Here is a 27,953-nt window from a genome sequence, read left to right as displayed (position 1 = left end):
ACCATTTAAACAAGCATTAAACTTTTTATAAACGTGCATGATGAAATACATTCTTAAAACGTCAGATATCCTTGTTTCCCGTGTTTATTCATTTGTTGACACGCAATGCCCCAAATTGCCAACAATTACAAATCTAGCGCCATCTCGTGGCCAATATGACGTACTACAGACTAGTCACTGATGCCAATTGTCATCAATGTATTACTTTTAAACCACATTGATATTTATGATACCATTATAAGTAGCAAAACCACATTCTGAACACTGTTGATTATGGATTTATTGCCTTAATTTTTAATAGTCAGAAAATATAATATACATAAATTAGCCAACATCCTTTCCAACCAAGGGTGAAAACATGTAATATAATGCAATATGGAAATAACGAAGTGACAAAAATCTGATACAGTCACTATGTACACAGATTTTATATATTTTTATATACTGTATAGCTATAATAAATGGCAAAGATGTTCACATCATCTTCAATTTCAGCATCATATGGCATCTGATGAAAGTGAATTTAATTATCTTCAAATAATTCCCGAACCATTACCTTGTCTTTCACAATAACATGTGCATGCTCAGTTCCCTACTTTTATAACGATGAGCATCCATCATACACACAGTAAACAGAATTCTACCATAAATACGGGGGTTTTGCAACATTTTCATATTTAGACCCAAACTGATGAACCTGTGTGTGAAACCTGGGATAAATAAATGAAAGTAGTCATTTAAATGAGTATGTTTGATTAAACTATGCAGTGTAATGCGTACACAACTACGCTGCAGTGTTTGACCAAAGACATCAGGTGTTCTACTTTACACTAGGGGCTGCAGATTATAAAGCCACAACCGGCATCATCTAAGAAACAGGCCAGTATTAATATTATAGCTGTTGCTGGCTGCCTTCTGTAAGCCGATCTGTTCATCAAACATTTATTCTCCAGTTAAGTGTGACAAAGGCCGAAAAAAGGACACAGTATAAATGATGTCTCTTCTCTGCCTTGACCGTATTGAACTTGTGCAGATGAGATGCTGCCTGTTCAGACAGATACGTCACAGGAGCATATTCCCACTGTGCGTCTTCGCTGACCTTGTTTGTGTTACGGATGTAGGGTCAGATGTGTTTAATTTGAATCCATCCTTGATACACTTCTGCATTACTCGACACATACACATTTCAACATTCAGATCATATATAGAAAAATTTAGTTGGAACATTGCGGCATTGATTGATAACATCTGATTTACACAAAAACACAACTGTTATGTTACCTTAAATATGTTCTGGCAGTGCTTCTATGAGCTTCATACAAAATCTCACGACTAATTACACAACATGATAAAGATGTGATACTGTCTACGTACAGGATGCATTAGCTGCTTCAGGGTGTGATGGGCCTCAGCGTACTGTATGTTCAGCCTTGTTTAAATGAAAACAATGTTAGGGAGCTACTTCTCCTTGTATTACTTAGTGGTGAGTGTGGCTAATAAAGAGAATGAATGTCCCATGTCAAACATGCTCACATTTACCCCCCTTTAACCTATCAGCTGATTTAAAAAGTCATTAGAAGTATTCTACAGATAACCTTAGTTTAGGACTCATGCATTCATAGCAAAAGCTTTAAACAGAAGACCCAACGCATCTTATAACAGTTGCTAAAACATCAGATGTTTCTGTCCGTGAGACTTTCAACAGGAGATCATGTTTCTGAGCGTTAAACCCAAGACAGCAGCAACCGCAGCACGGTCCTGGGTTTGTGGAAGCCGATCAGTAAGAAAGAGTTTAGAGGACAAAAGCTGTTTCCTGCTGCCCGCTGTAAAGAGCCGGATGGAGGGGGGAGCGTTCTGGCCGTGGGAGGGGGTGTGAGGGTGTGAACTGCTGGGGGAGAGGAAGGGGACGACAACCCAGTTCACTGTTTGGCGTTATCCCCTTTCTTCAGGATGATCTGCCGTTGCCAGGGAGCCAGCTTGGTCTCGTCGTAGCCTAGGGTCCGTAGTCGCTCCATCTCTGTTTTCTCCTCCATTTCTTTGGCCTGTTTGGCCTCCTCCTCGACTTTTCTGGACACATCCATGAAAAAGCAGAGAGAAGCGTCAACACAACTTAGAAGTATATATTGTATAGGAAGTTTTCCTAAAAACAAAAAAACAAAAAAAACAAATACAGAAACCAGTTGTAATTAAATGTTATGTCTATAATTATTATTATATTGATTATATATGTTGTATTGGGTTTGTGTGTGAGTTTCCGCAAAAAAAGAGAACATCTTTTCCCCTTTACAAAGCAAGGTAAATTAAACAAATTAGCAAGTTTTTGCATTTTTTCGCACTTTGCATTTTTTTCCAACCACGGGTGAAAATTGGAATAAACTCGTTCCGGAATAAACATAGATTGTAATGTTAGGAAAACACAGCAGACATTTAGTGTAAAAACAATATAAAGCTTAATTCAGAACGGTTCATTACAACCTACCATAAAAATAAATGCCAGACAAATACTTACATATGATGCCAATGGAAACTTTTGACAAAGGGATTCATGCTAATATTAGACAGGAAATATGTGATATATTATATCATATCATCTTTAAGTTTTCTTAATTGGTTTAGATTGTTTTATGGTCAGACTCTTAATTGTGCACATTGTTTTTAGACTGCATACTTTTGCTATTTTATATTGCTAATGTGAAATATATACTGTTAAAAATACAGTGACATACTAAATAAAATAAATTCCAAGTTTATTTAATGAAGTGCATTATTTTTTGTTTTTTTATAATGTGAATCTTTTCACTATAAACAGACAAGCATAGTCTGTCAGCCGTTCGGGAAGGTGACAGATAAATACCAGCGCCTCTCTGTGCGTCATTGCGTCATCACTAGAATCCCATGTGATTGGCCGTAATTTAAAAACACCTGTACCGGAAGCGCGGCAGTCGTGGCTAAATTCAATTTAGCGTGAAGTTGAAAACATGGTTGGCGTCATGATTTGGTGTGTGGAACATTATTTATTCCTCATTCAGTCCCACTCTACAATATTCTGAAGACTTGTAGGTGAGACCGTTTTGTTTGTAGCAGTGAAGTGCGCTCACTGAATTAATGCTAGTTAGCTTGTCTAAAATATTTATAGTTTTTAGTTTGGTTGGCGAAAAAGTAAACACGCCCTCTAGCGGCCATAGTCTATTTATAACAAACCCCAACTTTGGTGCTTTTTATACTTGCCTGCGTTTTGACTTGGACCAATATCTAGTCATTAATTTGTAGTTATTTAGTGTGTGTGGTCTTTGTTGTTGCTCTTTGTACCAGTGTTCATTATTGCCTTAATGTGAAGGCATGGGGCATTCTCCTGAGCACTAGCTTGAGACCTTGATTGGAGTAATAGTCTACAGTTATAAATTAATAAAAATATTTTAAAAAATAAAATATCTATTTCTATTATACTATTTTAAAATAAAAATATCATTGAACATCATTTTCATAAGCCTGATGAACTATAAGCATTTCTATGTGTAAAAGAGTATGTTTTCTTACCTCCGCTGCTCCCTGTCACACCAGGAGGACGTAAGTGCAAAGAGAAAATGTGTAAATATTTTAAACAGCAATACATTAGTAATAAGCAATCACGTTTGACCTACTAATAAGTAGTGTTATATAACAAATATGACAATAGAACAGATATACACAACACATTTTTTCTTTAAGGAAACTGTTAATTAACTGTGTCCAAGTGCATTAAGCACAGTTTCCCCTTCTGGCTTAGGCTATAAAATAAACATGATAAATGAGAATCAGATGAGAATCTTTGATAATTACCTCTCTTCGTCCATCTTCTTCTTCATCATGTCTCTTCTCCAGGCTGGCATCGATGCCAAGCGTGCTTCCTCCTCTTCAACCTGCAGACGGACAGAGGGGCATAAGAAGGTAAGGGCCCATACAGTTAAGCTTTGTAGTAGCAGTTCAGCTCTCCAGCTCTGCATCATCTTATCTGTTTGTGCAGAGATCACACTCCAAATTAATGAGGTTAATTTAAGAACTGAGTTATGCTATGTATTTTGTATGCTAGTACATAATTACTTGACCTAAATGCATTGCCGCATCACTCCTCCTGTTATACACTACAGGAGCATATATTTACCATAACCTTTATTCTAAAAGTGTATTATCTTAGCTGAAATGTTCAGTTTTCTATAATATTACATATTCAGAGATAATGAATTCAATCAAATGTCATGAATACAGGAAGTAAATAAACTCCTTAAATCAAACAGGTGGAGGAGACTAGACTATGGATTCAGGCGATAGACAACAGCAAACACATCACAATAGAGCCTCCTCTCTTGTTTCTTTAAAGTGAAAAAGGGGTGTTTTCTTAGACATGACACACATACAGTAACTGGATCCATTTCACTGTTGCAGGCTGTAACTGGAGGTGAAGCAGGTGCAGAGAAAGCCATCTTGGATTTCGTTTCTTTACCTGACAAGATACATTACCCGTTTGCATTCCTCTTGCATTTACAACGTGAATCCAGGTAAGATTATTTACACAATGTATCTTTAATGAGTCCCTTGGGAATTAAGGGCAAGGAAAAAAAAATAAAACAAAAATCTCAAATTATAATGGTCTAGCAATAATGACAAATTAGATATGAATACTATGAACACTGCAAAAGGGTTATTCATTATTTTAACCCAGCTTGTTAAGATGATGTTCAGTCCAGCTATTTGTCCCAAGTTACACACAGTGATTAAGAATTGTGTAGACCTAACAGTGCCTCTACTGCACACTGCTCATCTAACTCTCATTACATTACTCATCAGTCTAGAGAACACCGTGTTACAGTTCTGCTCTTTTGTTTTATAAATAATAGCTTATTGGCAAGAAACAGTGATTATTTGTTTGCGTTCCAGTGAGAACAGTATTTATGAAAGAACAATGCTGCATCTCTCTTTTATGGTCTGGATTGGGTTTAATGCAATGTGGCTCCAAACCATCGGGAATTAACGGAATGAGTAAGAAACTAGATTGTGGTATTTATTGAAGCTGGAACCGATACAAAAGTCTTAGTACATAAGCAGGAACACACATGGGGCAAAGGTTTAAAAGACTAGAAGACTGTGGACATGTTATGATTCGACCTTCAATCTTCTAAAAAACAGGAATACAAGTATCTAGGATAAGATACCGTATGGAGGACTTTCTTAGCAAGAAAGAAACTGCAAGCTCCGTATTAGATAGAAATTCGATAGACAGGAGTTCTAGTTGTGATCAGGTTTGATTTTTGTGGCAATATGCATTTGCCTCTAAGTTTGCAGCTGACTGTTTAGCTAAGATTCACTGTAACCTCCTTATGGCTCCTGTAAGCCACAGATAGCATGACAGCGGGTGGTGCTAAGACGGTTATTTGTAGGTAATCTTGATGCTGGAGAAGACGCATTATCAGAGTAGCGTGGTCCTTCATAGCTACTAATGTCAACGTGAAGGATTAGACGCTCTGTGATTCACAGTGGTTTAATGGTACAGGGAGCAGGAAGATGAATTACAGTCTTGTTATTGAAACAATGTCCTGTAAAATATGATTATAGTAATATTACATTGAACTAATTGCCAATTGTTATTTGAAAGACTTGTTAGAGTAGCGACCAGTAAATCTATGTAAGAAAGAGGTACTGAAACCCCATAATCACAAAATGTCAGACTTTATTCATAACCGCAATGTACAAATAAAGTAAGGAGCAAACATTAAGTTTTTTTAACAAATCTCTCGTTATAAAAGTGGTAAACAAACTAGGGGGCATCAGCGATCATATACACAGTCATACTTTGCTGTTTAAGTTTTAAGACAGCATTGTAAGTTTTTCTTATTTTTTGAGAGCAATGATGAAAGGATGAAATTCAAAACATGTTCTATACTGTTGTGTGTATACTGACAGGCACACATGACGTGAGCAAAAAACAAAGTTAGATTTGCAAATAAGGGCCATTTATCAACATGTAACTGGAACCAGAAACTTTAGCAAAAAGAATTAAACTTGATGTTTAAACACCCGAGGGCCAAACTAACTAATGCTTTCCTGAGTAAATCCCTTACCTCCCTGAGATGCTTGACGTCTGAAACACAGAAAGCAGCCTGAAGTCATAAAAACCAAATGTTTAGAGTTTAACCTGTCATGTCCTTCGTTTCTAAATTATCTGGGGAAAACAATTGAATGGCGAATCAAACATTTGGTTCAGCATTATTTAAATTCGGACCCAGGCTCTCTTTCTATCTGCTTATGCAAATGCAAAGGTTGAATGATGTTATATGACATGGCCTGAACACTAAAACACCTAGGTAATTCTCCCCCTCTCAGCACATCCCACTGTGTGGATCTGTTTACCTTCTGCCCTTATCTGAGAACTTGATTAAGTTGTTAGATATCAAAAAGCTCAGCTTCCTTTTCTTTCCAAAAAGCAAAGCTTCTATCAATGTATCTGATGATTTCTTCATTACTAAACTCTTTTAATTCATAGATTGCTTTAATTGAGTCTTCATTTGGTTCATCTTTGAGTATCTTATTGCCATGAGATTCCTCTTTGATATTAACTGGTGTTACATTGTTTAATGGATCTGGTTTTGCATTTTCTGAAGTCTTCTGTGGTGTCTGGTCTTTAGCTGTTGCATTAGGGATTCGCACAAGTTCAGGTGCTTGGTCCTGATATGGATTGTTCCCATTGTAAGCCACAGCCTCACCCGATGGCATCTGCTCACTGGCTTTTACATCCAAAGCACCATTCTGGGCTGCAGGAGATGACAGTGATGATGGGAAAAGATCTGATTGTGAATCTGGAGGGGAAGCATGTGGTGGTGGTGTAGTTGACTGTTGTACATTTGGAGGTGGTTGTGCAGGATGTGTTGTTGGTGGAGGGGGTGGGGGATGAGAAGGTGGGGGAGGAAGAGATTCCTGTAGTTCTAAAGGGGACGTGTCAGGAAACATAGAACATAGGGAGTCTGTCATCACACCTCCCACTTCATCCAAGTCTCCAAAATACTTGAGTTTTATGTCCTCAAAGCCATCTGCCCAGTCACGCTTCCCTCTCTCAATTTCCTCCATGACGTCCTTGTGAAACTCTCTGATCACTTCCCATTTGTGGCTGCCAAGGCGGTCAAACATCTCGTAGCACAGGAGGTGACGGAATTTGCGCTCATTGCGCGACATGTCCATTTCCAGCAGCTGGAAGTATCCGAGCATGAAAAGGTCAAGCGTTAGGTTTTCATAGCTCACAGGTGACCCGTTGATGTGTGGCAAGAAATGCTCTGGCCAGTAGATCATCTGGGCCCGACTCAACCTGCGGATCTGTCGTGTGGGCACTTGACTCATGATTGTCCTCCAGTGGCCAATTAGATTTCCGACCACTTGCTTTGACTTCATGAAAAGGAAGAGTTTGTCATCCTCACTTCTCATCTCCCCACCATGCTGTGCACTAAACTGGTTGTAGTCCTCCCAGCCGACATCTAGATGAGGACCCTTCCTGCCAGTGTATTTAGTCCGATAAGATTCAGAGATGGTGTACTTACGCCAGTGTTCAAGAAACAAGAAGACAATTCTCTCTTTCCTCATTTCAATGCATTCCTGGACATAGCTTATGTCTGTCTGCACCTCCAGGCTTCTTGTTAGTTGGTCATTATTTAAAGTACGACCGGCGGAATGATCTGGGGTGAACTGTTGAATGTTGGTTGGAGCAACTTCCTCGGAGGATTCGTATGTCTTGGGAGCATGAGATGGAATGATAACTGGTTCCTCAACAAGTGGCAATGATTCCGCCGCTGGCGCCAGATCTCCATTTGTACTGGGCTCAAGAATTATGGCAGACGAGCAAGGCACATCTTCCTCAAGAACTGTCTCTGGGGGGTAACTTGACTCACTTATCACAGGGAGTGACCGCTTACGTTTGTATGACCAGTTTGCTTTGTTGTCTACAGACTGTGATTGAATTTCATAATTGGCTTTGAGGTTCTTCACTGAAACTCCACACTGCTTTATCTCCTTCTCCACTTCCTCTCTGGTTGAGAAGGACTGAGACCGTCCAATGGGTCCAGTGCCAGCTGACACTGCTGTTTCAGAATGACCTGTACTCACTGCGGTGTCTTGAGAAGACGTAGGACATATAAGATCCAAGATGTCTATCTCTTTACCGCCCAGGGTGGCAAGAAGAATAGCCATACTCTTAAGTAGAGTAGAAATGTTGCTGCACCAGGCAGGAAGATCTTCAGCTTGGCCATGAACCTGCTTTGGATTAACTGAGAAGTGGCCTTGATTGAGGGCAGCAGAAACCGGTAGCAGCTGGTGAAGCTCCTGCTCTAGTTGTTCAAGCTCCTTTTCAACTTCTGAGACCTTATGCATGACCTGCAGGTTCTCAATTTGCTTCTCAATACGGTTTAGGTCATCCTCTGTCATCAGTTCCCCAAATGGGCCCAAAATGGCATTGTGAACATGGGAGTAGTGCCATTCCTGAGGCTGGTAGTGCCCACTAGCCGCAAACTAAATCAGAAGTCAAAGGAGACCAAAAGACAAGAAAAAAAGGGAGGGATTCCTTCAGCTTGAAGTTCCTGGTGTGAACTCACAATTCAGTGCAAATCCATCCTGACACACTGGTTTTACATGGATTTAGTGGTGCAATGGCACAGCCTTATTAGAAGCACAAAACTTTCTACTTAACTTTTGAGTCCAAGAGAAAAGTGAAAGCTTTGTTCTTTTTGTGTGTTGCATTTGTACATGTTTAGGCACTTTATGCTTGACGTCCATATTTGCTCATTTCCTCTCAGTCCCCTTATAAGTTGTTTAGGTTATACTGCACTAGTAATTTTTAATGCCACCCCAACTGTGGAAAAAATTCATCCTGCTACTGTTTTGTCTGCAACCCAAATGTGATGTAACGCTGGACTTTGGTACAGTGTTACATCACTGTTGGGTACTGGTGCCAGTGCAACAGATGCCCTTCAGTCCACACCCCAGAGGCATAGAAATCCACACTGGGTGCAGTAAAAGGTGCAGCATCGTTGACACTCTCAACCCAGGGAGGGCAGAGTAAGAAAAAAATGTTTGTGCGGGACTTGATGTGAAGTTACACTTTAACAGAGATGTGTCATTTTTGCAAAAACAAAATAATTGCACATAATTTATTTGTAAACTTAGAAGTACTTTAAAGTACTTTACAAATTTAGTTTGTACTATTGTGTTTTTACAACTTTTATTGCGTTTGTTATTTGACCTGTAGTGTGAATGGGCCCAGCATCACACCACTGAATCAGCATGTAACAACTTGAAGCTGCAAAACTCCATCAGCAGTAGGCCACACTGGGAGTATGTTAGTCCAGCGTGTTAATGCTGTGATGGGCCTTGTAGCAACGTTCTTACTTCACTGCACTTCAAAAGCCATCACCATTAAACGCGCTACATCTGGAACAAAACCATGCAAACATGTCTGAAGTAAAACCAAAAGTTAGTGAACACGGGAATATCTGGGTCTACTGATGCTCAACACAGTTGGCTTATTATACTTTACATCAGCTTATAGCCTCTTAATTACAGGGGTAACATTTAAATACTTGACATTGAGTCCTTCTTATATTATGAGGCCGACAAATGTTTAGATACCCATAATATAAATGACTAATTAATAAGGTATCAAAATACACACTATCACTCTCTGTTAAAAACAAGTCAGCCATAAAATCAAATTTAGAAACAAAGCTTTTTGACAAAATATTTGCCTTATGCTCAGAGTAACTGGGGACATTGCATTTGTTGTGAAAACAAGTACTGTACTTGTTCTCTTGTTCAGTAATGTTGGGACTGTTTGGATCGTGGGAACTTGACTCTCACTTAATGTTCGACTGTCGGGAGTCATGTCGAAAAAAAGAAAGCTAAAGACTGTCATGCAAGCATAAATATATAAAAACATCTGTATAAGATAATTGCTCATTATCACACAAACGCACACTTCATTCCAAGCACTGGCTATCCATTTTGTGTTAACTGTTTCAATCATGAATCCAGTCATGAATCACCAGGGATGGACCATATTAAATTTACAGAACCACAAATGGGATAGCGAAGGCATGACCAAATGTCTAAACTTATATAAAACATCGTTCCTACCTTACGCTTGTGCTCTTCCTCCTCCTGCATCTTGGCCTGAAGCTTTCGCACCATCACCTGTCTCTTCCATTCTGGGATTGCTTTTCCCTGTTCATCGTGAGTGGGCACTAGGGCTTCTATGTCTGCAAGGCTAGTCTTCCTTTCCGGCTCAGCTCCACCCGTTTCCCCACAGGTGCCGTTGAGCATAGCGTTGGAGGGCAATTTCTCATAGCTTGCAGACGTTGACATGGACCTGGCAGATCCAGAACCAGTCGGACTGGGGCTGGGGCTTGGGGTAGAGGGGAGAGAGGCAGCAGATTTACTGGATGGCGGTGGGGAGGGTGGTTTGGGTGATGGACTAGGTGTGCGGGTCTCTGGTGGAGACGATGTGGTGTTTTCCTGAAGGAAAATGAACACACAGATAACCAATAAGTTTAAAACCATGAGCCATGTCTATATATATATATATATATATATATATATATATATATATATATATATATATATATATATATATATATATATATATATATATATATATATATATATATATATATATATATCTATATATATATATATATATATATATATATATATATATGTCTATATTTATTTTGTTGGATAAAATGAATCGTGGACCTACATTACTGCCTGTTGGTCCGCTGTTGGAAAAGACAGTGGTGTAGCCTTTACTGTGAGGCGTAGGTTTGAGGCTCTTCCCGGCTTTGATCTCTGCCAGCAGCTCTGAGTTGTCACCAGTGGGGGACATCATGTTGAAAGATTTCGTGCCTGCAGACAAAAGGATGAAGCAGAAAAGTGAAACCAGCTCGAAAGAAAAGCAGCGTACGGAGGAAGAGAAATGGAGAGAGTGGGAGAGATACACTGGAGGCCAGTAAGCGAGGAGTTGGGTGGCATTTCAGCCTTTAAATATTTTATTCCATCAGCCAGGTAACAATGCTAACCTGGAGTTGGACATTATGGTGTCCTGAGTCACTGTATGTTCTGTTTAGGTTTGCTTTTTAAAGTATTGTTTGTCTCCGTCTTTTTTTAATTGTTGTTTATTTTTATTATTTACCCAGCAAAGCTACAACTGTCTGTATGTCGCAATATATTCAACACAAGTTTCCAGGGATTCTGATTATAACAGTGAGCACTGCAAAACATTCAACTGCGGTCCTAATTGCTAATTACTGCAAATATTCTTTTTACATCGAAAAATAGAGGAAAAATAGTAATTTCATATAGGAAAGGTTGCGCATACATTCTAGAAGTAGCCACATTCATTACTTTAAAAAAACGTGGAACAGCAACATGTAATAATAATATACAGGTCAAACAGCAAACTCCAGAGCCAGTGAAATAAAATACCAAAAAAGGGAAAAATAACAATGCAGGTATATATATTATAGGTAATTTTACATTTTACACATTATAGCCTCAATACAATATATAGACCTCACCTGTTTTAAAAAATGTAAACCTCCAGAGATTTGAATTTTCTTACAGCCTCACTGATCATCCATTTTCTATTTGGGCAATGTTAAAGCGTCCTCCTTGCAGAGCTTCTCCCTTAAGCGAGCACAACCGGGTCCAACTGGACGCGAAGCTTTGCTAGCCCAGTGCTCCTGCTCACTGTTCTCCCTCTTTCTCTCTCTCTCTCCGGGAGGCGAGAATAGCCTTCTATTAAAGACCCATCATCACAGTTGGGGGAAATCTAAAGGAATCACCAGTAACTGGAAGTGACAGCGAGCCACTGGCAAGCTGGCCAGGAATTAACACACATGCACGCTCATACACACGGACGTCGCCCTCCTTTGCTTGCAGCTTGTTAGTCTGCCATCAACAAACCTGGCACACAATTGACTCATAAACACGTTAATGACATGCATATGCTCTCACCTTTCATTTACCGGATTACACATAGACAGAGACTGATGAAGGACGCCCCCAACGCCATTGTCTATAACAAGGCTGCCGATGAAAACTAAGTGCTACTGAAGACTGACACACTTGGCTCTTCATCAAATTCATGGCAATAATTTCATGAATCCTTATCACCTAATCAAACTCCTGTAAACATTGTCATTCTTAAAATCGAATTAAGCAATTGATTAAAAAATGTAAACGCCAAAAATGCACAAGAGAAACTATTTCTTTTTTTTTCAAAATATAACCATCCTACCGTCGCCCATTGTTTTAAAAGTGTCCTGCAGAGCTTCAGAAAAGTTCATGATCCAAAATCAGACGCATTTAAGGCGTATAAGTCTTGAATGCGGTTGGAGCACATACATCTGGTGAATATGCTTTTGAATTAAAGGGTGTGCGTGTGTGTGTACCTTCTGTCACAGTGAGTGTAAAGGAGGGTGGAGTGTTGGCAGCTAAGGAACATTGACAAATAGACTTCTGTGATGAAATCATAGCCCAAGGTTTGGTGCTCTGGTTTAGACTTTCTAAAGCAGTCGCATTTTTGTATCTGTGCTGTCTAAACCAACTGTTAAACTAAATAAAGATGTTTGCTAATTGCAACATTTAAGCAGCATTATCAGTATCATCTCTGTGTTGGCTTTTAGCTTTGTAGTCATCTTTACAGGCTTTTCAGGCCTAATTATTTTATTACTATTCTGCTATAAGGAAACAGCTGGTGCATAAATGGATGAAACCGTAGGCTATGTGGGAGAGGTCTGTTTAAAAAAGCAATTAAAAGTTTACATCTTAACAGGTTGCTGGTTGTCACTCGTATATTAAACTTCTAGCTATGGTAAAAACTAAACATTATGAAGTATGGCGTTAAAACTGCAAAGTCTTCATTTCTTGTGTCCATACTGTACAGTATGTCTCCTTATGTGTCGATCAGGCTACATAACCGCTAAATAGCTGTTCCTAATGGTAAATGTGTGACTCTGCCATATGACCTGTGACAGAATGACTTGATTTAACAGCGATGTACTTACTCTTCATCTGTCTTAGTGCCCCTCCCTCTGCTTGAGAGGCAGAGGTGTCCCCGCCTTGACAGGGCAGCAGTGAGGACAGACCATGCCCGAAGAAAAGAGGAAAGCAGGTGGAGATGAAGCGAGGAAGAGAAACAGATGTGCGTTAAAGAGTTTGCATGAAGAAAGGAGGTCTCGTTTGAGCAGAGACATGTTTCTTTAAGATTTAGGTGAACTGTTAATTTACTTCAAGGTTAAAAGCTCACAACTTTCCACAGTTGAAATTTTGATGTACACTTTCAGACGGCACAATCCAGGGCAGCGCACACTTAAGGAAATGGCTGAACACTAAACCAGTTCTCGAAGTAATTGAAGCCCAACATCATTAATTTGTAATGTATTTAGGGACTAGTGCAGGGTTAATTAATTTTTACCCAAGGAGTGTGCTCTGTATTAATTATAATGTCACTACAATAAGTATAAGCAAAGCTTTCACTGGGAAAATGATTTTATAATAAGAGCAGATGTTTTATTGAGTTTAGAACCAGAATACAAAAGTAGGAAATGAAGCGAAACAAAGGATGGAGAAGGAGTCAAATCAAGTTGGGGAACTCACTTCCTGATGAGGAAGATGGGCGTCTCTGGTCGGAGGAGTTGGTAATGGCATTGCTCTGGGTGGTTGGCGTCTCCGGGGGCAACGGAGGAGGCGGAGGGGGTGTTGACACTGGGTTGCTAGGGGGAAGAGGGGGCGGAGGAGGCGGAGGTGGGGGTGGGACTGATTGCTCCGTGGCACCATTCTCAGAGCTGTGGGCCGGGCCGTCGGTAGGCTCCTCCAACAACGCAGAGCCCTGGTCAGGGACAGACAAGGAGTCACTTTATACACATCATCTTCATTTAGTCGTCTTTCCAAGTTTTTTTTTTCTACAAACCAAATTCCTGTGTTACTGTGTTGACCAATATTTGAATGCTGCTAACTGAGCTCATGCAGTCATGCTTTAACTACATGACTTTAAAAATAATAATACAAATAATATTAATAATAATAATTTTTCATTGCATTTTTAATAAGTGGATGGTTTTATAAATAATCAAGATTTGCTTTGTATAAAGAAATTCTTAGATATTGACAGTGAGCTTGTTCTCTCCATGTAATGGCATGCCAGCTGAAGCTCCTGCTGGCTGAGCAAGCGTTACATTCTTGCACACAGTCAGCAGTGACAGATGTACGCAGCCCTGTTAGATCCCTCTGCCACTTGGCAATGTAATCAACTCATAAGACATAATGCCCTGTTGCTAATAACAGAGCCAATATGACCTAATCTCAAGGGAGCAACTCTGAGGGAAAACCGTGTCAAGAAGCCATCTGCCACTGCAAGTGATAGGGCTTTAACCCCCGCGCCTTAACCCCCCCCCCCATCCCGACCTGCACGCGTCTGACACGCTCTGAAAGCATGCCAGACCTCTGCTGGAAGCCAGTTAATGGACCGTGACATTTAACTCCACCCCGCCCTCCTTTATTCCTCAGACGTGTGCTCATCATTGTCGCCCCCTTTTCTTTCCAAACCCCCCAGAGAGTTGGGGAGAGGGCTGTGTCCAGATGGGTGTTAGCAGCACGTGCCATTGCTTCTGCTGATTAGCGGATCCATCTGCTAGGGCGCCTTTGAGACCAGGAGGGGCTCCACTGAGGCCTTAATTGGCTCAATGTGGATTATACCCAATATCACACAGAACACCCCCACCCCTGATACCCATGAGATTATGAGAACCGCTCTCCTGGGACACTGATGAGTCTCTTAAAAGGCCAATTCTTCTGGTGGCAGGTGGGAACAAATGGATAGTTAAACTAGTATTCATGAGGAATACATGAAGTCACAAACAGTGACTCAGTGACAGTGGAGGAGGAAATTACAAATATTTTGAATGCAGTGAAGGAAATGAACTCTTTCACTTTGTATAGCTTTTTCCAGGTACAGTTCCAAACATTCAAATCAAAATTATAACCAACAGCACAGTCAGGATAAGCTTTACCAGCTTTAAGGATAAAAATATCCTTTAGCTAAAATATAAAATTTGGTTAATTGACACCTGCTTTCATGTTAGATTGTCCCGAGTTTATCCTGGTGTTGGCTCTGTAGAAAGATTGTACAGAGACTGAAAGGAATGGAAATGAGGGGGCAGTTTGCATCAGGTGGCAAACAAAAGCTCAAAGGTTATGTAGGATTATGTAACATGCTGAATGGAATAATGCACAGGCAAATAGTCCAGTCATCATTATTGTAACCTAATGCCAAGAGACACCCAGTCAAACTGAAAAATGACCTTATATGGAGCTGATGTGCCCACACAACCGAAAGGATTAAAAGGAAAAACAGCCCAGTCATAAACTATTGGAAATGAAAAAAAAAACTATTCGTAGGTTAAAACGAACCCTGTCCATTTAATCATCAGGACGAAGCTTTTGTATATTTACTGAAAGTGAGAGAATTTTACAGCGTTTTAAGAAAATGATAATTATTACAATATATAATGTAAATAATGACTTTTCTCATTAAATTGAGGCCACTGTTCTCAACAGCAGATATGTGGCCTACCTCCTCGTTTGGCGCCATGCCTTTGCTCCCGCGGGGCTCGGCCGTGTCGCTGCCCAGGGTTTTGTAGTAGTCCCCAGTGCTGGGTTGCTTGTTGAAGCACCTTGACTTCCTGTTTGAATCCACCCGCCGCAGTTTCTCGTGAGTCTCCCCGGGAGCCGTCCGCTTAGGGCAAGAAAAATGGAGTAATAAAGAGAAATGTGGCTTCGCACCATTTAAGCTATCCTCGTTTTCCATCAATAAGCACAGATTTCAGAAGAAAAATGTAAAATCCATTCAGACAGGGAAATGGTTTGGCACCTTTGGACATTTAGAGACGTCTTTTGATATTTTATGAAACATTTTTAAAAATATCAAGCTGCAGCTTGAATAAAAAACACATATATCAAATAAAAATATGAAATGAAATTGCGTCACACATTTAGTTGACGAACAGAATCTTGCACGTTCTGGGAAATGTACATGTAATGTAAATGTAACAGCTGAGCTTTAGGCGGAAACCTGCCTTTTGTGGCGCACAGCGGGTAGTTTTTGCTGCCATGTAAGCTTTTTTGTGTGACCAAAGCAGCTTAATTTGAATAACAGAACAAGGCTTTTATTCACTTCTAAAGAAACATCAGCATTCAGGTTTCCAGGGAAAACTACAGGGCCAAGCGTTCACATGCAACGTTGGGTATAATGTAAGAAACTGTGGTCCACAGAGCAGAGTCAGAGGTTCCTAACCTGAGCTTATTCTCACAAGCACTCTCGCTTTCTGCGCCGACATTGATCTCAAACTGTGGGGTCGAATATCATACTTAAACTTTCAGTGTATTACAGTATATTTAGCTTTAAATATAAGTGTGTCAGACTGAACACATTGTACCAATGGTTGCTTTCACTTGGGCTCCTTTTAGCATCTTTCAAATTGATCTGTGAAAACACTTCTACTGTAAATAAAAAAAATCATCTGCATTTGACATTTTGTTAAATTTTCTAAAGTTCTATATTTGACTATTTTATTTTATTTATTTTGGTTTGACCTGCAAAACATAAATGATAAATTAAGGCCTATTTTCAAAAATTTGACATTGAAAGCTACAAGTCTAGACACATTATGAGAAAACGTATTGTTAGTTTGCCTTTCAAATCCAGACTTTCATTTGCATGTTGAAGTTTGCTGATGCTGTGACTTCTCATGACATTCAGACAAGAGACTCAGACATCGCACAGATGTCTGATGATGGCACGAGTGGAACTAACTGACAGCTGGTCCCTGACCTCCCCTCTGTAGTATCATGTTTTAAGTTTTTACAAGCCTGTTTTGTTTGGTGACTCATGTCTGCTGTTACAGAAATGACGTGTTAGAGGGACGGTAACGTGAGCAGGCCAGCGCCGCAGATGGTTTGTCATTCTTCGGGGAGGTGGGCCAACAATGGTAAATGTACAAAGCATTTTAGCTGTCCTCTCTCAGCCCCCACACGGACGGCCTTTCTTCTCAATCTATAGGTCCGTCTGTCAGTGTAAATTCATTCTTATGTATTTACTCATAGACTAATGTTTTCTTTCTCAGTTTGCTTAGCCTCTCTGTGGTTTGACATGGTATGTTTACATGCGGTTGTGTAAAAACCTCAGGTTTTTACACAACCGGTGGCTCATACATAGGCTATTGTTGTCATTTAAAAATACTAAAAAAATGTAAGTGCTTACATAATAACAACAAAAATATAGAGACCACAAAAATACCACAAGCATTGGAATAAAAACACAGATGAGCCAAAGGTATAACAGTTAATAGCGCTCCAGAACCTGGATATTAGTCGAATTAGGTTATGCCATCACATTTTCCACTAATTAAAAGAAATAATCCTTGTTTTCATCATCTTACCTTGGCGCTACAGATCCTCTCCAGCAGCTCGCCTCCACTTTGGACAGTGACTTATCCACAAAGCTCAGCAAAGCACAGAGTCTGGCTGTCACCAGAGCCAGAGCAACACCTCCTCTGCACTCAGTGCAATACCTGTCACTCTACCTGCCCTCTCATTTTACTCACAGGCTTCATCAATAAGCTATAGGACCAGCCACAGCAGTTTGAATGATGTCACTACCTGTGCACCGACCAACCACTCCCCAATTATGACCAGTGCCTCTATGCAAAGTAGTGTGACACAGGTGCAGCCTTCACCGGAGCTTATTCTGCTCAAATTCTCTAAAATCACCTTTGTGCTTTTTCCAAAAGGTTGTAGCAACATAATAAGAAAAAATGTTCAATAATGTTAGAAAAATTCCCAACCTGTGCTTTCTGAAGGGGCGCCAATGGGTTTGAACAAGTTTTAAATGTTGAAGGCAAAGCAGTCATTTGTTTGGCTGCTTTCACACAAACCATTTGACTTTGGCCAAAGCAAATGCAGACAAATGAGGTGAGAAAAGCGGCTGCAGCAGTGAAAGCCTGTAATGTCCCAAACTAGAAAAACCTGAAACTTCTTTTCCTTCACACATAACTTCAACACATTTCCCACACCGCCTTCAATGAATCATGAATAGTTTTCTAGACCGTGAGCTCTAATCCTTCCACAGTGGAGGTCAGTCCATCTGATCTGCTTTCTCCCAGTATGAGGTTACCATTCCCTGTTACTATGGCGCCCAAGGTAGATTGTTTTTCCCACTGACACAGTCTGCACTGATCTTAATAGTGTGTGTGGGGGTTGGTCACCTGTGCATATGGAGGAAAGGGGGCGGCACTAATTAAAAACTCTGCCCCACAGTCCTGACTGCACATGCTCACCTTGGATGAGACACTTTCACTGCCTGTGACTTTATAAGAGAGCTGAAAAATACTCATCATACTCATCACATCCATATCTATCTATGGACACACAGTTTTACCATTCAGGAAGGCATGGTAACTATTGGGATATAAATTCTTAATGAAGTGAAAGTGATCACCTAGGTGGGTGACCTTGTCGTCATTATAATACTTCTTGTACAACTCAACAATTTAATGAGAATTTAACAATGAGAACACAACTTAATGAGTTTTTATGTAGTCCATATCAGCGCTGGAGCACCAGCAGCTAAAGCTACTGTTGATACCAGATTGAATTGCTCCTACTTCCCTACATCTGAGTGATCTGGGGCCAGATTAATTAATTGGAATTAAGATCAAACGTGTGTGTGTGTGTGTGTGTGTGTGTGTGTGTGTGTGTGTGTGTGTGTGTGTGTGTGTGTGTGTGTGTGTGTGTGTGTGTGTGTGTGTGTGTGTGTGTGTGTGTGTGTGTGTGTGTGTGTGTGTGTGTGTGTGTGTGTGTGTGTGTGTGTGTGTGTGTGAGAGAACCCAAAGGACCGCCCCAGTAATGAGCATCTTCGTTAGCCTCATTAGCCATGCTAACACAATAACAGCATTGTGGGCACCCAGACAAAGCACACAGTTACATAAAAGCAATTACCCAACTGATTAGACACAAGGGGAAATGGCATTTAATGGAGCTTGGTGGGATTCATTTTTCTTTAGATTTGTAATACCTAATAATAAAAATATCTTTCAATGATTACCCAACTGATTGTACACAAGTAAAAATGGCAGGATTAGTGCTATATAATACAACACCATGTGTTGTGCGTCATCCCTTTTAATACGAAAGACGTTTGCCATCTTCATACTATACGCCAGATGGGACTTTATTTATATCTATATATTATATTATATCTGCACTGCAGCCACTTGAACCAACACAACTGATGACTCGGATCAAAAATATGGGTAATTCTCAAAGACTAAAGACGACGTTCCGGACACTGCTCTTACCTGCTTCTTGCCAGCGGCGCTCTCCACGTGTCGCAGGTTGCTCTTCACCTTCAGGAACTCGGCCGAGGATGGCTCCTTCGGGGGCTGTGGTGCCGGGTAGCCCGGGGGCGGAGGCGGCGCCGGGGGGGACTGTGGGGGAGGTGGGGGCGGGTAGGTCGGCGGCGGCGGCGGGGGCTTGGACGGCGTCTCCGGCTGTGGCGCAGCCTTCTTGGGCACGTCGGAACCGATTTCTGGATTTAGCATGTCCATGTAAGCCTGCATGTCTGAAATGGCCGAATCCGACGCGCCTGCGGGAGGAACCAGGGTCATGCAGGCGTGTTGCTGTCGACTGTGTGAGCCTCTACAGGACACGTCTCTATCTGTGTATGGACCACTAGGGTGCAGCACCAGTTTTACCATGCACCTGAGACGGTGCACAACAAGAAGCAGTAATGTATGTTGTTAGCTCGATTTTAGTAAACTGTACAGGGTGGCACCACTGTTCATACACAAGAAACATTGATTCTTCAAATAAATAACGTGATGAAATGATTATAGTTCAATTTTATAACAGACTTACAACATTTCTAATTCATTAAATTGAGAAATGCTTGACATTATTTCAAATCACTGTGTTGCTTAAACATAGACTGAACATGTGTAAAGCTTTTGACTGCATGCATTTCAGACCTGTTTGTGCGACTGTGTTCAGCTGAGCAGGGGGGCCTCGTGACATCGTTAAGCTGCTCCTTTTCTCCCCGGTGCTCGACTGGCTGGAGTTGGCTGAGTCATAGTTGGACAGGGAGCTGGATGGGGAGCTGATGTCATAGCGTGCCACTTGTCTGGAAGGGGGCATGGTGGTGTTGGGGGACGAGAGCCCAGAGTCTGGCTGCTTGTACTCCAGGTCTGTCGATGGGTCCCGGGACAAAACGCGGTGCTCCACACTCTGTCAGGAGTCACAGTTCATAAATACAAGCACCTATATAGATGTATAGAGCCACACAGCCATAAGAACAACACAGTGAAGACTCTTCAAGAATTTAAATTAAGTTTTTCAGATGGGATGTTTTTTAATCCCACTATTCTCATTCCTTTGTGATTTGCATGACAACAGCATTATGGGATTACTGGACACTAATGAAACCTCAAAGCCTATCAGCCAAGCCACAAGATGGGCTGGGATGTGTTTTCCAGAAACCAGAGTTCACAGGGGACATTGCTGCTCTGACCAACTGGGAAGGTTGAAGCCTTGGAGGCCACCGTGTTTTAGTAATTTATTGTCTGCAGCGGGACGTACTGGCCACAGCTCTTACCATATTCTCCACGGTGCGCAGATACTTTGCACACTGTGAGTGGCCATTGTATTCAGCCAGATCTGCTGCCGTGAAGCCATCCTGGTCCTTGATGCCCAGATCCACCCCATTAACCACTAGTATCTGACAACACTGGAACATAATGAGAGCCAGAATTTAACATCAAAACATTCATTCTTATTTTTCATATTCAATTAAAGAATTATGCTTGTGCTTAAATGACTCACCAACTGACCAGGATTTAATACAAGTGAGGGTTAGTCAAAGCAGTAGGTTAACCCATGGAGTAGTGGCAAAACCATTAGGCAGAGGTTCTTCATTCAAAATAGATGGTTAACCAGTATGTGTATGTATATGTAACCGCCAAAAGTCTGTTTGGCTTTCTAAAACTGAAAAATGTACATCTGTCTCACTGACTTAAATACATAGTACATGGTTAAAAAAGACACACCTCTAGTTCTCCATTTTCTGCAGCATCGTGTAGGGGGGTGCCGCCCCAGTTATCGGCGACAATCTCTCCTCCGTGCAGCAGCAGCCAACTGAGCACCTTGGCGTGGCCACGACTCGCTGCAAAGTGCATGGCAGTGGCCCCGTCCCCGTCCCTGTCTGTCAGGCTGACCTGAGTGAAGCTTATCTGAGGAAGGACGGTGACAATACCGTCACGTTGCAAACTTTGGATGGAAGTTGTCAATCAATGTAAACCTCGTCCGTTTTAGACATGATGTATAATAAATGCAGAGTCATCACTTATAAACATGTAATAGTACCAATTCACAAGATTTGATCGATAGCGTATTCCGATTCCAACACACCAGCCAAACGATGACTGTGTTGTGGCCCATCTGGGCAGCAGCGTGCAGCGGTGTCATCCCATCATTGGCCCTGATGCTCGAATCTGCCCCGCAGTCCTTGACCAGGTACTGGACAACCTCCAGGTGGCCTTCCTGGCAGGCCAGGTAGAGCGGAGTGGCACCGTTTTTAGTTTGGGAGTTAACAAAGCTGTAGAAAAGAATGAAATGGAAAATTCATTCATTCATTCAATCATTCATTCATAGGAACATTGCCCAACTGGGGAATTTATTAGACTGGATGATGTTGTAACTTCATAAATTTTTTGGCAAATTAGAAAATAACACGGTTTACTATGTTAAAATTGTGTCCATGTCCAGACGTATTTTAAAATGAAGCAACTAAGGTATTAACTAAGTGCAATGTCAACTTTATAATTGATAATATTTAAAAAATGTATGTATTCATTGTGTCTACAGAAATATAACCAGAAACATTCAGAATCTAGCGTCTGCCAAGGCTCCTGAATGGTTTAAGCCTTAAACTATTGCTGCAGCATGTTGTAAAAAATGACGTAACCAAGCACCTGTGACGAGAATACACGCCTTTATCAAATTTAACACCCAGTTATTTTGAGAGCAGACAGTCGTGACACTGAGACAAATCCCGCTCCCCTTTACGCCCGGAGCCACTCCCACAGAAAAGCTCCTGTATTCCTCCTTGTCCCAGATCTTTTTTAGTCACAGCGGGACGTCAGGGAGTGAACAAACACTTCCCCCCTAAATCCCATAAGGTCGAGCTTTATTTGGACGCTGATAAACGAGCAGCGAGTCTTCTAAGAGGCTTACGGCCCCACTGGCTTTGCCCAACGTGCTGTGTGTGGCCATGACAGACTGTGTAGGTGAAGGGGAGGAGTAAAGGTGGCGAGGGAAGTGAGAGGCACGGCTAAAGTGGACGGGATCGTGTAGACACAAACATGACCCTGCCAAGTTTTCATCTAAAGGAGGTGGCTCCGTGCCAGTTTGACACCAGCGGGTTCTGTTTGGGTTTTTGCAGCATGAAAGGAAACACTCACGTCCGGTTCTGTTTCTGTTGTCAAAGAACAAACGCTCATATTAATAAATATTTTAAATAAAGAGGGAAGTAGTCGTGCAGTTCTTTCAACAGGAAGTGAGCAGACACATTAATTATCCAACGTAACCAAAGTGGACTGAAGTTGTTCTGTGCACTGGAGGACACTGACATTGTTCACTAACCCTAAATCCAAACTCTGAGAGAGGGGCAAAGTTGAGGAGAGCGCTGCTTTTATAACGCTCCCACGTCAAAGGGGCCGGACACTGTTAAAGACGTGCTTTGAGTAACGGGTGTGGATTTCGAAGGGCTAATAATGAGGTTACCCTGGTGTGACGACGGAAGCGGCAACGAGCACGAGGGGTTCCACTTTGTCAGTCACCCAGAAGTAAAAAATGTCTGAAACGGCAGACATTTGATACATTTCCAGTTCGGCTCCAGTGATCACCTGAGTGATTGTCTGTACCTGCTATGTTCACTGTAACAAAGGCCACGACTGCCTGATGGAGTACCTGATGTTGTCAGTGGCCTCTTGATGGAGGTGTCGCAGTGGCTCTGTGTGTGAAATCTCATAGAATGTTCAGAATTGATGTGGTTTATTTGACTCATCTGAGTTTTGTGTATAAATCTGATGAAATGTTACATATACGGAGGAGGGGCATTGTATGCGGTCCTGAATATCTCATTGGGCTTTTAGGTGATAAACTCCAGCTACACACAGTCACACTCCTTTTTTCCTGTAACAGTACGTCTGTGATTACGTCCATAGCTATAATCCTGTGGGCCCTTTTCCCACAAACATCTGAAGGTTGCATGTCGGATAGCATTCCCTCAGATTAAACCTCTTGTAAAACAACACAAAAGGCTTTTCATCCAAGACGTTAATAAAGAAGATTAAAGCTGGAGAAAATAAGTTCTGTTTAGCTACTGGCTGAAAGAAATTTCTACTCCTATTTCCTGCTTCATTCTACTTATAAATGTCACCACCGTAAAAGCTACTGTTAACAAGTAAGAGCACTAACGGAATGAGATTGAAATATCAATGAATTTAAATCAATTAATTTAATGTGGCAACTGAATAGCTTGCATGTGGAATTCTGTAAACATTTGAACTACTAACTTTTTAGAATAACCCAATGCAGAGGTCAACCTCCTGAACTGCACGTTGGATTTATGGCTTGGCCAAAGATCTTAATCTGCACTAATTGATTGCATAACCTGTTTGTAGTCTCTCTCTCTCTCTCTCGCTCTCTTGCTTTCTCGCTCTCTCCTTTGCTGCGTGTGCTGAGGCACAACACATGAACATGTTGGTGTAGGCTCACTGGGATAAACAGGGGTCCATTTAAAAGATCTGCAAGCAAAGCTGCACATGTGCTACAGTTTAGTTCACACTCATCAGTCAGAAGATTGCGCATTGGTTCTATAAGTAAATTCACAAAAGGACTCACACCAGCTGCTTTAGTAATATTTCACTACATTTTTTTTTCTGTCACAAAATAAATCTCAGACCTCATGGACTTTACATAGTGTGAACTAGAACTAATATATTGTGTAAATTATTAATGTTGCGATTACGTGTTTACAGACCCAGTGACGAGTATTCCTAATAAACCACGTGAGAAGAATGCTTTCTCTGTAGCACCGAACAATGAATGCGACCAGCGAGTAGAAAGCAGCCCTTCTATTCAAACGGATTTGTTTTCCTCATTATGTTATCGCCGGTCGGCGCTACTGTGCGTCGCCGTGGAGACGGCGGTAAACAGCAGCGGCGGGAGGGGGCGGCGGGGAAGAGTGAATGGGGCCCGGCTATCGGCGAGCTACAGTGTCCCCGGGGCTCATAAAATGTTTAGCAGCTCGGCACCCGTCTGGGGAGCGGGCGGCGCCGCTGGAGGTGCGGGTCGCGGACCAGCGCCTCGTCCTGGTGGTCCAAACCGCCCACAGTGCAGCCGGAGGGCTCGTCTCCATTTCCACTGCGGCAGCGAAAAAAACAGACTGGACTAAAACAGAAACGGCAATGCCATAACGGCAGCCGCTGGCGTCGGCGCCGCAGGGAGGCATCAGTCCACAGCCAGGCTACTGAGATGCCCCTGAGCAAGACACAGAACCCCATCCAGTCACGCCCCCTCTGTGTTTGCTGCAGATAAACCGGCCAAAGGACTGTGCTGACCGCAGCGCTCACTCTCTGTAGCAGACGCTATCTAACCATGTCTGTGGCATTGTTTTGCTGCGTTGCCTGTGTTCACAGCTGTGTTTGACCACCGATGCTCCTCGCAGCCCCTCACTCGCGTCCGTGGCAGTGAGATGGTCGACGCGGGTGGGCGCTATCTCCACAGACACACCTGGACTTGTCACTGCGCTGATTAGGGATGATATCCATCACGGGCTTTGCATGCGCACACACACCGTTACTTATCTGTACCGACTCAGTTCTGCTGACTCGCTGCTCCTACTCAGGTTTTGGACCACACGCCATCTCACAGAGCAGCACCAGCTTTGTATGGAGATTATTTCAGACGCGTTGCATGAGCAGCAGACGTGAGGAATGCGACCGGGCAGTATTTTGGGAAAGTTAAACCATTTAGAGGTTTTTCTTGGTGGGATTCGAATGCAAAGTATTACGATTGCTCCACAATGACGAAAGCACAGTTCAGGTTGTTTCCAATAAGTTCTAATACGTCAGTGATGTACAGAAATTGCCTGACCGAACTGACCTACTGACCAGGACGCTTTGTATCAGCACTAAATTATTTGGAGGCATCGGCAAAGAAAGCAGTTGACCTGTTGCCCTCCGAAATTGCACAGATCGTTTTTCAATGTCTGACAGCTTCCGCGCAGCCTTTGAAATCTGAATCTGAACAGTGGCACAAACACAAGGAGAAAACAGAAGTTCAAACTGACCACAGAAGCCAGATTAAAGTTATTGCATGTTTTTTATCTCAGTCCTTTTTAATATGTAAACTAAATGTAAATCAACATGGTAATGTACTGTGGACTGTTTTGTATGTTGTCTGTTTCAAAGATTACATGACTGTCCTCATTTTTGCTTTTGTCCCTGCTGAGACAGCTTTGTGTCCAACTTCATGAAAATATTCATTTCGCAAACATCTAGTGTAGGGCAAATAACATAAAAGAGCTTCATGTGAAGGGAACATCTTCACAGAATGACCATGTCTAGTTTTTGGAGGTTGGTGTAAGGTGTGTGGCTCTTGCCTTGGGCTGTGCGGCAGGAGCAGCCTGAGGGAGGACAGGTCTCCCTTGGCAGCGGCGTAGTGCACGGCTAGGGCCCCTGTGTCGGTGCAGGCCCCGGGGTCCACCTCGCCGCTCTTCAGCAGCCAGTCGGTGATCTCGTGGTGGCTGAAGCGGGACGCGAGGTGCAGAACCGTGGCACCTGAGCTGTCCCGGTCCTGTTAATCGATGAGGAGTGAAGAGGAATGGGGTTCCGCCATTAAAAGCTACACACTGTACAAACGTCTGTACATTCATCTGGGTGTTCAGGACAAAATTGTGATTAATTCATTTCACTATTACTTCTGTGTAAACATGGCACATTTCAACTTCTCCCCCTTCCCAGCGCCTGCTGCTTTCGCTGCCTGGTGCGAGTACTTTGCATCGCATGGCAATGAGGCAGCTGAGTCATAAAAGCTCATAAGGTTTAATCCATCACATGAAGGTTTAACCACTGTGCTTTCATTACCTAACATCTCCCCCGCTCCCATGCTGAGCTGCTGTCAGTTCTCGCCGTCCACTTCCTGAGTTTTACTGTATGAAGGATGTTCCGTTTGCAAATCCAGTTTTGCATATTTCATCACCATGGGAACGGGACACAGTGTAGCGACAAATGGTACAGTCTGCGTTTCCAGTGCCCCAGCTGACAGAAATGTACATGTGTTTTATGTGATATCGGGATCATGTCAGTCTATGGTGCTTCTTAATGTCTGAGATTCTTGTGAATGTCAATGCACCCGAAGGCAGTGTGTGTCATTCCACAGTCAGCCTGTTTTATGGCTTGTCTGGATGCTAAGCTGCAGCTGTGGAATTTTTAAACCATGTTTATAATTGATCTCATTTAAAATACATAAAATAATTAGTTGTCTACAGTTTAGGGACTATAGTGAACTGATAATTGTAATTGGCTTTACATAACATGTATTGGCAGTCAGCTGACTGCTTGTGGAAGAGACAAACAAAGTGTAATTCTTAGAATAAAACATTTAAGTGTAAGGTGTCTAATAGTTTAGAACCTGCCCACCTACTTCATGTGGTATAAAGTCATCTCCAGGTGCTGTTCACACCTGACAGGTAAACAGCTGAACCGCATCTTAAGACAGTCCCTCCGTGACTCACCTCTGGCCGACATCCTCCCTGGGTCAGCAGCCACTGCAGGCACGCCAGGTTGCCCGTGGCTGCCGCATCGTGCGCCGGGCTCGCTCCGTTGTTCGCCACGCAGTTGCCCGGCAGCCCAGCCTCCTCCACCAGGAAGCGCAGGCAGCTCAGCTTCCCGGCCCGGGCCGCGTGGTGCACCGGCGAGGCCCCCAGCGCGTCCTTGACGTCGCCGCTGAGCGCCCTCGCCGCTAATTGCGCTTTGAGCGTCTGCACGTCCCCGTGCCTCGCGGCCATCAGGCTCCTGTCCCCCTCCGCCACCATGACTGCTGCACGCGCTCGCTGGGTCGCCTGGGTTGAGCCTAATCGGTCCACCGTGCGGACTGGATCAGCATCGCGCCTCCAGAAGCCCCGGATCTGCTCGCTCGGTCGGTAATTCCAGGCAGTGGGTTCCGATGTCGCCGCGCGGTCAGAGAGAAATCAGTTCCCTCTCACAAGCAGCGGATTTTACTAAGCGACACGTTTTACATAGTGGAAAAAAGTCTCTATTGTTCCGCACCTGGGAGAGACACTGACCTGCTGAGCGCTGTCTGAGGATGCGCCTTCGTTATTATCCCCTTCGCGTGCCTGACGCCTGCATGATGCGGAGCGGCTGCTGCCCAAGGTTGTTTTTGTAGTATGTAAACTATTTGTATTTGTTTACGCTGCCTGCTTCGTGTCCCTCGAACATTCCGCGGTGTTTTTCTTCCTGTAGCATATGGCGACATGGGACTGAGCGCCTGTTAAATAATCCATCAGGGGGAGGATCGCTCAACCTGTTGCGAGTTGTTGCTTCTGGAAATCGGCTCAGAAGTTAAAGGGACAGAACAGACACTTTAAAACTGTAGATTATAGGCCGACACAACAAATTCACCACTGACTCCGGTCAGTCAGCCAGAAACACCGCTAAAAACTATTGGCCACAGATTCAGCGATGAACTGTTCACCGGCATAAGCATCAGTTTATTATTGTGACCTTTCGTTAAACTAACAGTAAATAGTAGCTGGTGTAGGTTTA

At 42.5% G+C, this 27,953-nt stretch overlaps 2 protein-coding genes and 1 long non-coding RNA gene across 4 annotated transcripts; 1 reads left to right on the top strand and 2 right to left on the bottom strand.

Moving 5' to 3' along the window:
* Positions 1-38: 38 nt before the first annotated feature.
* espn (espin) lies at positions 39-27,952 on the bottom strand. 2 transcript variants are annotated; one of them, XM_055510128.1, is made up of 15 exons: positions 26,921-27,952; positions 25,787-25,980; positions 21,529-21,715; positions 21,168-21,350; positions 20,717-20,848; positions 20,094-20,349; positions 19,425-19,711; positions 15,644-15,805; positions 13,669-13,900; positions 13,077-13,130; positions 10,769-10,914; positions 10,147-10,524; positions 3,821-3,899; positions 3,538-3,559; positions 39-2,067 (listed from the first exon to the last, which is right to left on the bottom strand). In XM_055510128.1, exons 1-15 carry the CDS (start codon positions 27,218-27,220, stop codon positions 1,920-1,922), a joined length of 2,760 nt encoding a protein of 919 aa, XP_055366103.1. In that variant the 5' UTR covers positions 27,221-27,952; the 3' UTR covers positions 39-1,919. The 2 variants fall into 2 exon arrangements, with proteins under 2 accessions (XP_055366103.1, XP_055366104.1); XM_055510129.1 differs by lacking the exon at positions 13,077-13,130 and having other exon boundaries at positions 26,921-27,951.
* On the top strand, positions 2,782-15,440 carry LOC114859191 (uncharacterized). Its single transcript, XR_003786479.3, has 4 exons — positions 2,782-3,060; positions 3,862-3,927; positions 4,423-4,535; positions 13,093-15,440. It is a non-coding gene; the product is annotated as an uncharacterized LOC114859191 (long non-coding RNA).
* Positions 4,530-10,130, bottom strand: LOC129604309 (uncharacterized). The gene has a single exon (XM_055510130.1). The coding sequence runs from the start codon at positions 8,440-8,442 to the stop codon at positions 6,418-6,420; it is 2,025 nt and encodes a 674-aa protein (XP_055366105.1). The 5' UTR covers positions 8,443-10,130; the 3' UTR covers positions 4,530-6,417.
* Position 27,953: the final 1 nt, after the last annotated feature.

Source organism: Betta splendens, chromosome 7 (assembly GCF_900634795.4).
Source record: "Betta splendens chromosome 7, fBetSpl5.4, whole genome shotgun sequence".
Taxonomy (NCBI): Eukaryota; Metazoa; Chordata; class Actinopteri; order Anabantiformes; family Osphronemidae; genus Betta; species Betta splendens.
This window is presented reverse-complemented; position numbering and strand designations above follow the sequence as displayed.